General features: G+C 41.5%; 1 protein-coding gene across 1 annotated transcript in view; it reads left to right on the top strand.

Moving 5' to 3' along the window:
- Window positions 1-9,786, top strand: part of Col9a1 (collagen type IX alpha 1 chain) — an 81,490-nt gene extending 71,704 nt beyond the window's left edge. The window contains exons 37-38 of the mRNA XM_050134691.1: window positions 146-223; window positions 8,964-9,786. Coding sequence (XP_049990648.1) covers window positions 146-223; window positions 8,964-9,148 — 263 coding nt within the window. The 3' untranslated portion in view covers window positions 9,149-9,786. The remainder of the gene's footprint in view (window positions 1-145; window positions 224-8,963) is intronic.
- Window positions 9,787-12,810: the final 3,024 nt, after the last annotated feature.

Here is a 12,810-nt window from a genome sequence, read left to right as displayed (position 1 = left end):
CAGATCAATCCTTTGTTTGTTTGTTTCTTCTTTGGTCTGTTGATATGCTTTTGGCCTTGCCTCATGAGTTTGTGTTTCTTTCAAAGTTTAAAATACGGAAATTTATTGATATATCGAAGCATAACATTTCTTTAATGAAATGCAGGTGACTTGGGAGAGAAAGGAGAACGTGGCCCTCCAGGAAGAGGTCCGAAGGGTTTGCCTGGAGCTATAGGTCTCCCAGGTAAGTGAGTTCTGCAGTAGAAGGAGGGGAGGAAGTGCGTGAGTGTGTGTGTGCGTGTGTGTGTGTTTGTGTGTGTGTGTGTGTGTGTGTGTGTGTGTGTGTGTGGTATAGAACAAGAGCTGAGGAACATTTTAAAGGAAGCGCTGCTCAGTCACTAAAGCTTATCAAGTACCATGATGGAGGGCACCGAGTTTTCACAACTGACTCTAATGAAGAATTAAGTGATTTGTAAATCAGGTCTGCTGTGGTCTGCATTCCTTGCCAGCAGATAGATATCAAGGCTTGAACTATTAATTTCTTAAAGGAAAATAGTATCAAGGTCCATTCTTACTCCACTTGTTAAAAAAATTTGCAATGAGTGCAACTGTATCCATGTCTAGCCCAGGTGACCATTTATTTCATTATAATTATTAACCATTATTATTAGTTGGTGGTCATGGGAATCAAGCCCAGGGCCTGGCACACACGAGGCAGGTGTTCTACCATCACACTACAACACTAACCCTGACATTTTACAAAATCCAGAGCAGTCGTTAAAGGAATCCAAGTTCTCAGTTACTCATGTGGTACACGGAGTAACTGAAATTTCATTTTAAAAGGTTTCCTCTCAGATACTCAGACCCTCCAAAAATCCACCCTGCCCCAAATAAACATTGAGGGAATTCATCTCATGGCTGCAAAGAACTCCACACAGGAGCAGGTCAGAGCTGTGTGGGCCGAGGTGACAGAGCAGCTTTGTGAGCAGCAGAATCCTCTCCCTGGGCGCTCTGTGTTCTCTTTCCACACGCGGTGCTGGGGTCTGGCCTGAAATGGACTCGTCTACTGGGGAGGAGGCTTGTAAACCCAGCTACTGAAGGAGCACTGTGGACCCGAGGCCTGGCTCTGCTCAGCAGTGGGTAGGATGTGCAAGCTGCCCCCTCCTGACGGCTGAGGAACTGCTGGGGGAGGTTCGGAATTTAGTTGATTCTTACAGGGGGCAGTTAGGGACAGAGAGGCGGGAGGGAGGGAAAAGAAGGTAAGGTGTGGCTTGTTTCAAGCACGGAATTGGAAAACTTGGTTTAGAGAAATTTAGGAGAAGAAATTACCATTTTGTAATTCTGCCAGAGGTTACATATTTAATCATGGCTATAATTATATAATTATGACAAAAAATTTAAAAAAATCCTTGCTTTCCAATTACCTATTTCATTGCTCTCGGGAATTGCTTTCTTATTAAAATTTTGGAGGGGGACTGCATTTGGACAGAGCTCAAACGCTGCCAATCTAAAACCGTGATTTATGAGCCTGTCCAGATATTTTCATAAATGAATATTTTTTTATGGTTGGGTAAAAGAAAAAAATCTAGCTGGACTTTGAAGGATCAAGAAAAAGACTTCAGCACACAATAAAATGTGGGTTTGTTGATGGCTGAGACAGAGAGAGGAAAACAGTTCTCACTATGAGTACCCCCCTTTGACACTGAGCATCATATGGGGCTTGAAGCGATCTACTCCTCCTTTCTTTCTTTCTTTTTTATTTTACATGGGTCATCTCTCCCTTCCTTCCATCTTTTCCACACTGATTCTCTCCTTTCTCCAGCTCCTCCTCCATCTCCCTTCTCCATCCCCTGTATCCTCCATCTCCTTTTCCATCTCCTGCATCCTCCATCTCCCTCATCCCCCATCTCCTTTCTCTATCTCCTGTATCCTCCATCTCTTTTTTCCATCTCCCGTATCCTCCATCTCCTTTCTCCTTATCCTTCATGCATACCTTCATCTCAGTTTTCTTTGGGGGAAGGCTTTGTTACTTTGATGAGACAATGACATCATTTGGTAAATTTTGAGCTTCAGATTAATTTTCAAAAATATAGGCTAAACTTCCAAATCATGGTCACTGGAGAAGGATGTTCTGCTGCAGGTTGCTTCTCCATGGGTTTCAGTAGACTACAGGGTCAGCATTTACCACTCCCCAGAGTGCCTGTTCAGGCATGTGTTTTTCAGACAGGTTCACATTCTCTTCTTTGCACTGTGAATATATTTGCCTAATTGGGCCAGACACGTCCCTGACAAGGGATTTCCTGCCTGAAAGCATAGGCCCTACCATCCAGACACCCTGGGTTCAAATCAGGCCACAGTCCTTTCTTCACCTTATGGCCTTGGGCCAATTAGTTTCTCTCTGTGCCTCAGTTTACTTATTTACAAAATGCCAGGGAGGTCATTCTGAGTGTGTAATCTTGAGAATTACGAACAGGCAGTCACGTAAAGTGTTTAGGACAGTTTCTGACATTACCACGGAATGTGGCCTATTAGTTCAGTTTTGCTTTTGACATTGACGTGGGGAGCTAAGGGCAAAGCTGAAACTTAGTGCAGCCCTTACAGCCCAGCGGTTACTCCCGCTGCCCTTAGTCGGCAGCAACAGGGAAGCTTGCTCCCCATTGGCCCTCCTCTCAAGGCGCCGGCCTTCCTTCTCTGTGCCATGACTGGAGAGACCTGGTCGCTATGGTCATTCCACTGGTTACCTGTCCAACAAGTGGATGAAATTTTAAAAACGAATGTACTAATAGATCTTAGAATGTGGCTTTGTGGTTCTTTCCAGACATAATGCTAGTAATAGCATTCTGCGCAGGAACCTGTTGCCAATCTTCTCCGCAAATACACATTTTACCTGAAAGCAATATCGCCCTCACCCTTTTGATTAAAGTTTTACCTTTTAAAACTTTGAACACATTTCAATTAAAATCTACTTAGTACCACTTTCTCCCTACCACTTAAGCTCTAATTTTTAAATTTCATTTTTAAAATATGTTTTTAATTGAATGAGAATTACCTCGTTTCCCCCCTTCCTTTTCTCCCTTCAACCTCTCTCAGAGCTCTCTGTCTAATCCCTCCCATGTCCACCTTGACTATCATTGATAGCCTCTTTTTCTTTATGATTGTAATACACACTCACATATACATGTATATGAGTGCACATGTTAATACAATGTGCTAAGTCTATTGGTGTTGGTATATATATTTATATATATATTCATATATATGGTTTAAGTCTGTTGGTGTTGATATATATATATATATTTATATATATGGCTTAAGGGCTAACTAGTCTGCATTGGACAACCCATAAGGGGCTCATCAGAGGGAGAGGGTAATCCCCTCGTTTGTTAATTGCCTATAGTTTTTTTTGATCTAGGCGTGAGACGCTGAAAAATCCCCCCCCCCCACATTAATATTCCATTGCCATTGCCATGGCTCCAGTCTTGTTTATGTAGCCATCTCCAGGAGACAGTTTCCCAGGAGACTTCCTGGTGTTTCAGCTCTTACGGTTCTTTCCCCACTTTCTTCCTCCGTGTTCCCTGAGCCATAGATCAGGAGCTGTAATGTAGATGTGTTCCTTGGGGCCGGGATTCCCATGATCAATTCTCGGTGCCTTGTGTCCAGTTTTGGTTTTCTGGGATGGTCCCTGGGAAAGAACCCTTTTTGGTTGTCTGTATTGTTGAGTTTGGGATTTAATTCCAATGGAGTGGGAAAAGATCATTTCATCATTCTTTGTGCAAACATACCTAGCATTTAAACACTGTAATAATTACCTTCAATAGCTATCGGTTGTTAGCATCCCTGTCATCTTTCTGTGCTGTTTCTGCTCTGTCTCCCTTCCCAGCGGCATCTCTCTGTTCAGTGGTAAGCATTACATGCTCTGGGATTTTTTGGGTGACATTGCTTATTATAGACCAGATGTCATCATTGTAATGTTGATTATCATTTTTGGCTATCGTACCTTGTTATTTAAAAGCAGACACGTGCTGTATAGTTTGTTAGTTGAACTAGAAGGGACAAACATTTAAGGACTATGGTCCCGGATGCAGGTTCCTAGGATTTGTGGTCCCTTCTCTTCCTTATTTCCAGGGACCACTGCTCTCAGATCCTTCTTATGGAGCCGGATTCAGAACCACGCCTCCTACGGGTGTATCTAGGAGAATATATGCCGTTGAGGAGACGTGCAAAGCCCGAAGAGTAGGTCCTTGCTAATCCCCACGCTGAGAATTAACTGTAGTTAATCCTCTCTTTATTTTGGCCATTTACAGACTGGCCCAGGTGTCACACACCCTGACAACGGTATCTCTGGTTGTAAGTGGTAGAGGGAAATATTTGTGTTTCCTGAGTCTAGGTTCATATAAAGGACAAAATTACAGGTTTTCCAATGTGATTAGTTAGTCTTTGTCACCATAGTTACCCGATGCAGGCATATCCCCAACCTCTTATTTTTCCGCCTCTCTCCGAGAGCTGTGCAGATCTCATAAACAACCTCGGGGCCTTTAATCCCCCCTCTTCTTCGTTCTCTCACCAGAGCTAGCCGGAGCTGGTGCTGAGTTAGGTCATCTCATTAAGGGACATCCCTGCATGCCTGCTGCCACTGAACTGCTCATGTGTGACCAGTAATTCAGCACTCAGAGCTTTCCAAGGAAAAATATTTAATAATAAATCCTGACTTCTCTGTGCATTCAAACTCACCGGGGAAAGGAATAAATTAAATAAAGAATCTTGTGAAATAGCACAGAAGTAAGCTCCACATAGAAAAAAAAAATGTAACTTTGGGGCAAATCCCCAAAGATTAAATAGCTGTTCCGTTCATCATCAGATCGCCTACTTAACGCTGACAATTGTCTGCGTGTCTTTTCCCTTCATTTGTGTGTATACCTTATTTTATTTTGTAAGGCATTGGGGAAAAAGGCTTGCCTCCATCAGCGTAACACGCCTGCCCTCTAGTGTCAGGAAAACTTTTGGCAGTGTGGCTATTGATGCTTCAGAAAGCCCTGTAGCCATTAGGTAGTTGGTGTGGTTAATAGGCCCACAGGCTGGACGAGGAATTCGGGGGGCTCTCCAGACCCTGGTCTTCTCAGCACAGGCTGGACAAGGCATTCGGGGGGGGGGTCTCTGCAGATCCTGGTCTTCTCAGCACACAGAGAGCTTCAGATGGACACTCTAACGTAGCCGCTCAAGCTAGCATTTGCACTGTTTTGTGAACAGTGGCAGTGGATCCTCTCCATCTGGAATCCAATGTCACCCCAATATGAGGCTCCCTAGCCACTAGTCTAGAGCACTCTGGGGAGCAAGCTGTGGCTCTCAAGAAATTGATAAGCTTTTATGGTCAGGCCATTACCTGACCTCCGGCATGAACACAGGACAAAACCCACTGAAGTAAGTTAGTTTCTTATGACAGAGACCTAAAATCGTAAATTTTTGTAACTGTGGCTCTTTTTTATTTCTTAGTCAAATTAGACCCAACAAATTCACCACCAGCATCCCCACCACCACACATATAACCTCAGGAAAGTTGGTCAATCATTATTCATGGAAAGTTAGTTCACTTAGAGTAGGGTGAAGGCCCCTTATTGCTAACTACAATGTTTTCTAGATCAGTGACTTGGAGACCAGCCTTCTAACTCTGTTTCCATATGAGGGAGATGAGGTCAACCATGGGCACAGCATATGGCATGTGAGAGAAGGGCACTCTGTGGTGCTGGTGACGCTGGCGATGCTGGTGGTGATGACATCATTCGTAGCTACAAGGGTGTGCATTGCTGGTGCCCTTGCTGAAGGCTGACTGGGGCTAACTGTGACTCTTCTAAGATGAGCCTAGGATAGAAAGGACAGTGTCGCTGACTCTATGTCAAAGGTTAAGAAGAAATTTGAATAAACTCAGCAAGTTAAAACAAAACAAAATAAAAAGCCCATGTCCCTTAAAGTGTGTTGGGTCTGAGCCAGGCATGGTAGCTCCTGCCTGTAATCCTAGCACTTGGGAGGCAGAGGCAGGAATTGAAGGCCAGCCTGGGCTACGCAGTGAATGAGGCCAGCCTAGTCTACAGAGTAAGATCCTCACACTGCTCGCAGTGTGTTAGCTGGGAAACTGTGAGCGAAAAATGGAAGAATCTTTCTGTTTTTGCTGTTGTTTATTTGTTTGAGCAGGGTCAGACTACATATTACTGACTAGCTTTGAATTCTATATGTTGAGCATGCTGGCCTTGAACTCATAGAGATCCACCTGCCTCTGCCTCCCACGTGCTTGGATTAAAGGTATGTGCCACCACATCTGGCTGAACAAATTCCCTTAAAGGTGTGAGCCACCACATCTGGCTGAACAAATTCCCTTTAACTTAAGGTTTCAGGGAGGGGACTAGTTTACTAACATGAAAGAAAAATTAGAACCAGTTGTTCACACCAAAAATGGGAAGGTCTGATTTGAATCATGGCTGTTGTTTCCCTGTGGTAGCAGCTAGCAGGAGCAGGCCTGGGGCATCCATCCTCCATCTCCCACCCACTCACTGCCCTCTTGTGTTTCCCCAAACAGGCACAGAGTGTTAGTGGTCCTTTCATTATTTGTTTTCTTTTAGTAAAGACAGTGGGACATTTCCTAATCCAGGCCTGTTGGTGGATGACGTTTGTTGCCAAGGATTCTTCTCTCTACAGGCTTATAGTTCTTGGCTTTGAGTGTGGGGGTCCTCTGTGACAGCCATTCAGCCATAGCTTTGCCTTCCAAAAACAGCTGCAGACAATATGTAAACAGATGGGCACTGCTGTTTCTAATACAGCCATTTTTACAAAGGAGATTTGGCATGTGAATTGAGGTAGCCTAAACTATGCTACCTGCCTAGAGGTTGGCCTAATTTACACTACTTGCCTAAAAGTTGGCCTTGTCTATGCTGCCTGCCTTGCCCCCATAGTCTTTAGACTTGAATTCTTCTTGTGAGCATGGTCATTTTCTCCTGATCTTGATCTGATTTCAAGATGAATTGGACACATCTCAGTGGGACATTCCTATTGATAAAATACATGAAAATCACCTTTTGTGTGTAGTTAGATGTGTCCTATTTTTTTTTAAGCTAAAAAAAAAAGTCAACCTGACCTTCAGCTGTCTCTAATGTCAGGGGATAGAGAGGTCTGTGCTGCAGGAGCTGTTTTGACAGCCTTTTCTATAGAGGCTGTGGACGAGGAAAAGCTTTTCTCCCATTAGACAAAATGCATAATGATCTGCTTCATCTCAACTTAGAGCTGGATAAAAGCCTATGAGATAATTTATTGGAAATTACACATTTCTGCTTAACTGCAGCCTTAAGATGCATAATTCAAAGATAATTATTCTCCCGTAAATCTTGCTAATGGTTCGCCCTCTAACATTGGCTTCGTGCAGTGCTTGATGTAAAACACACAGAAGAATGAGATGTGTGTAAAATAGGGTCTCCCACCCACCTTTACTTCAAAATATATGAGATCTGCAATAATCATACCATTTATTATGACCAGGTCATTATAGTAGGATGTATGTAATTAGACCACTAAAACAGAAATAAAGACCAAAGACCCTGGAAAAGGCAGGAGAAAACCTTTACCTACAAAAAAAAAAATGTGCAATTGAACGTGAAGATTTGGTTTTCAACTTCTCCACAGAATGCCTACGATAAGAAAACCGAGACAGAATAAGGATCCCTGTAGCAAGACTGCCATAGCGAATGCAGTTGCTGCTACGCTGCTATCTTAGAACCACTTTTGGGATAATAGAACGAAAGCACTTTTGCTGCAAAGAGGGACACATTCAATAGAAAGTCCTCTTTGTTATGGGCACTCTGTCTCAGGAGGTGCCAAAATAAAAATGTCTGCAAGAAGCTCACCATGGAGAAACTCATGTCGGGGTAAAATTATGGAATTTTGTAGGCAGCATGGTGTGGTCTTCTAAAAGACATTAATAAATAATATTTGATATTTGAGACAGTCCCCCATTTAACTGATGCTGTCAATCACAGAATTTAACAACAAACACATCATCCCATTTTGTAGATGATGAAAGTTAGAGTTTTTTTTTCTTTTACTGGTTCTAGTTGTTCATAGAGTTACAACTTAAAACCATTTGTCCTGAAAGTTTATGTTTATCTTTGTCTGGCTATGGATCCCTATTAGAAATTAGGGAAGCTGCTACTGCTCATGAGAAAGGCAACGTGAGCCATAAATCAGCCCAGCATGTGTGAGTCTGAGTCTTCCGGTAGCAAGATGCAAAGTCAGGTGAAACCGACTTTAATAGTGCAGCTAGTCACTGACTTAAGGTAGTTAGTTAGGTTTTTCAGTGTTGTGAGGATATGAAGCGAGACAAATTTAGTAGAAACTTCACTTAAAAATTCTGAATTTGGATGTGTTTTGTGGAGTCAGTGATCTATAATATGATAGCCTCTCCTGAAGCCAAACAAAGTTGGCTATGCACTCACTAATGTAAAGACCTGTACCTTGCAGTTTCTAGTCATGATGCTTGAGAGCTTGGGTGCAATATTTACTTAACTATGTTGTCAACATAGCCACATTATACACTGAGGGATGCCTGTGCCTTTTACTTAACCCACTAGCTCCAAAATAGTACTGTGTCAGGTCTAAAATTTGCTATAAAATATTTTACACCTTTTTCTGTTAAGCCTTCAAATTTCAGCTTTATTTTATACCTACAGTTCACCTCCGTCTGGGCCAATCACATTTCAGTAATCAGTAGCCATATATGGTCAGAGGCAGCCATGACGGAAATGTGAGAGACAGACACGGAAATCCCTTTCCGCCTTTGTTTTTCATGAAATCCATGTCCACCAATGGGGTTCCCCGTTTCATCCTTGTGCGTGATCTCCAAGGGCATTGGCTAAGCATCTTGTTGCACCCCGCTGGGCTGTAGGGTCTAGCGTCTTCTGCTAATCAATAGTTTGTTCACACGTGTGGGTTTGTGTCTGTTTCAGGTGATCCCGGCCCTGCCAGCTACGGGAAAAACGGCCGAGATGGAGAGCAAGGTCCTCCAGGAGTGGCAGGAATCCCTGGTGTGCCTGGGCCCCCAGGTCCCCCAGGCCCTCCTGGTTTCTGTGAGCCAGCTTCTTGCACCCTGCAGTCTGGTCAACGTGCCTTTAGCAAAGGGCCTGACAAGTGAAAGCCCTTGCGTTAGGGGTTCTCTTCACAAACCACGCCTGGGAGAGGAGCAGGAGGGAGAAAAACACCCAGAGCTGGGGCATTGACTAAAAGTTTCATCTTCAGCATGATTACACAAGTCCTACTTGACAATCAGATTAGAAAAAAACGGTGCTATTCAGTAAGTCTCGTTCCTTGTTCATGGAAGGCTGGTGCAACATCAGACAAAAATCAAAATCAAATTTCCTTTAGGCAAATTTATAATCTTCTTCCAAGGATCTTGAACTTTAGTATGTTATGGATAAATATGTGATTTATTGTGGGCCACTGTGCCAACGAACAAAAACAACTGTCCAGTTTACCTCAGTTGCTATCGTTATCTTCATTTCAATTCAGACACTGTTGTCAGATTATTAATTCAGTTATATTATTAATTCAGGTATCGCTAGAATAGTAAGGAAGAAACCCCACTACATTCAATAAAATTGGTGCTTAAATCTTTCTACGAGCTGTGTCATGGAAGTGATCTATTTACATCATACAGTGGTTTCTATCTTTATTCTGAATTTGTGACTTGTATGTACTGTACTCCAAACCTATTTGTATCTCCCATATCAAAGCAAAGAAGTAATTTTAATACCCTGACATGCGTACATTTTATTGTTGACATTATTTATTTTAAAAGTTTGAGGTAACATCTCTGGTTGTACCAAAGAACAAATAAACACGGTTTCATAACCTTTTGTATGTTTCTAAATGAGTAGTTGTGTTAAATGCAGTTAAAAGTTAATTGAATTTGTTTATATACATTAAAATTTGGACTTATTGCTACTTCTAAAAATGTGTTTGTTTTACTGGTTTAGTCCATCAAGAGAAATCTGAAAAGTTCCTACTAGTCCATAGGGTTACCCTGTGACAGATATTGTATGTATATGTGTGTGTGTGTGTGTGTGCCGAGAAACTTAATAGATTTTTTCGAAATCCTAATGAAAACTATGACATCATTTCTCCTACAAGAATGCACAGGTACATACACATGTGCACTTTGTGCCGTATTTCAGAGAGTTCATGGCGCCCTTTAATCTAGACTTGCTTGGTCTCTGGGTTAGTACCATAGCTTCATTTCAGAAGTTACTATCTCCTTTTGGAAACCTCATTGATGCAAAAATGACTTACCTTCCACCACTTTTTATAAGCTTTACAAAGCAACTTATCCAAAGCACCACATTTTTAAAAAAAAAAATTAGATAGTTTAGGGTTACATTATGGCAATTAAATACATGTGTACAATATATCATAATTAAATCAGGGCAATACTCCTTTATAATTATTATTCTTCAACTAGTATTCTATGTGTTGGGAATTGTGTGGTTTAGTCATTTGGAAATTCATCATAAATGATTTCAACCTGTAGTTATGCTGAGATGTTAAAGATGAACTATAAGTAATTCCTTCAGTCTGGTTTTGGTGCCCTGTCCTAAACATCTTCCTCTTCTGTCCCCTGTGCCCCACACCCCAGTCTCCAGGCACCAAAATTCCATTCTAGTTTCCATAGAACAGCAAGAATGTGTGGCATCTGTGTTCCCAAGTCACATGACGATCTCTACTTCCATCCATATTCCTGTCAATAAGACACCATTGTTTTCCTGGCAGAACATACAAAGATACATTTCTTTGTTAATTCATCCACTGAAGGGCACATTGGTTCCATAGTTTGGCTATTGCATAGTGCTGCAACAGACATAGAGTGTTTGTTACTAATAGACAGGAGTTTGTTGTTAAAATGATTTAATCTATGTAATGTGAACATATACACAGACCAGTGGTTGAATTTCATTTTATTTGTACTTATAGGTTTATATATATTTTTGATTCCCCATACTATTTTTCATAATGACTTTATTATAATCCCCCTATGAGTCTGTAGGGCTTCTCTTTTCTCTACATACTTGCTAGCATTTGTTAGCTTTGGTTTTTATTATTGCCATCTAAGTAAAGTTGGATTGTGGCTTGTTTCACACTCTCTAATGATCACCGAGATCTTGTTTTATGCACTCATTGGTTATTTATATGTCTTGAAATTTTGAAAAATATCTATTTTTTTGGCCATTTTACAACTGGATATTTTTCTTCTTCAGTTGAGTTTACTACATATTCGGGATCTCACTCATTTGCTGGAGAAACAGTTTGCTCATACAAATAGAAAAGGAAAAAAATGAAATTATTCCTATTTGCAGGCATTATGATTCTATCTATAATAAACTCAAGAGAGTCCAGCAGGAAACTTTTAGAATGAATGAACCTTTAGCAAAGCAGCAGGATACAAAGTAAGTGGCTGTCTAACCTCCTGACAATGAACACACAGAGAAAACTGTCATGAAAGCAATCTTTCCTTATAGTGTCAAAAAATACAAAATACCCGGGAATAATCCTAACTGAGGATGTGAAAGTCCTCTACACTGAAGATAACAAGACACTAGAGAAAGAATGAAAAAAAAAACCTTCCATGTTTACAGCTGGTAAAAATAATATAGTGAAAATGGTTGTCTTACCAAAAGTGAGTTATAGATGCAGTGTGATCCTGTAGACAGAGGCTGCTTATTTGTTCCTGGTCGTCCAGACCCAAAATAATCACACAGAAACTGTATAAATTGCATTACTGCTTGGCCAATGGTTCTTGCACATTTTTAGCTACCTCTTCCATCTTAAGTTAAACAATCTCTATTAATCTGCGCATCATCACGAGGTCGTGGCTTACTGGCAAAGTTCCTTCCAGCATCTGTCTTTTGCAGCAGCTACGTGGTGTCTCCCTGACTCCACCTACTTTCTCCTCTAGCTTTGCTTGGAATTCCTGCCTTGCTCTGTTCTGCCCTGCTATAGGACCAAAGCAGCTTTATTCATTAACAAAGCAAATTCACAGCATGCAGAAAGGAATCCCACATCACCTCCCTTTTTTTGTCTAAATAAAAAGGAAGGTTTTAACTTTAACATAGTAAAATTACATATAATAAACAGGTATCAAGCAAGAATTAGAGTTATAATATTTATATTTCTTTTATCTTTTATCACTACTAAGGAAAACTCTAATTATAACTATCTATTCTTCAACTCCATCAAAGACACCAGAAGGATATAGTATTAACTAAGTTAACAGGAAGTGCATTGTAAGCAACTTCTAAAACTCTAAAATTGACAGAGACATCTTGCTGCCTGGACTGTCACCCAAAGTTCTTCTGTATCATTGGATTCCTGGGTGATCTTGGGGAAAGAGAAGAAATCACGCTGCAGGTCTAGGGACAGGGTTTTAAATACCCTGTAGGTGTGGTCTTGAGCTTTCGGGGAGGAGTCACCGCTTGGTGAACTTTCTAAGGGGCAGAGTTTGGAATGGGGGAAAGTGAGACTGGAGCAGAGCTTTCAACTTGAACATCCCAACCTTCTTGGATATATAGGCACTGGTTCAAGACTTTCTACTTCCTGTGGCATGGGGCAACATGAAAGGGAAAGTTAGGAGTCAGTGGGCTCATGTTTAGTGAGCCCGACAGAAGAGCAGATATGCTGCTCACTGGGACATTTTGAAAAGCCAGAGGGTGGAGGATTCCAATTGTTGGACAGACCATTCATCTTGGATAGGTGCCCACTTGAGCCAGGAGAGGTGGTACCAGCACTGTTATCCCAGGAGTTTGG

Source organism: Alexandromys fortis, unplaced genomic scaffold, assembly GCF_014885135.2.
Source record: "Alexandromys fortis isolate MF-2015 unplaced genomic scaffold, M_Fortis_MF-2015_v1.1 scaffold_20, whole genome shotgun sequence".
NCBI classification, from domain to species: Eukaryota; Metazoa; Chordata; class Mammalia; order Rodentia; family Cricetidae; genus Alexandromys; species Alexandromys fortis.
Note: the sequence above shows the minus strand (reverse complement) of the source record. Positions and strands in the feature narration are given on the sequence as shown.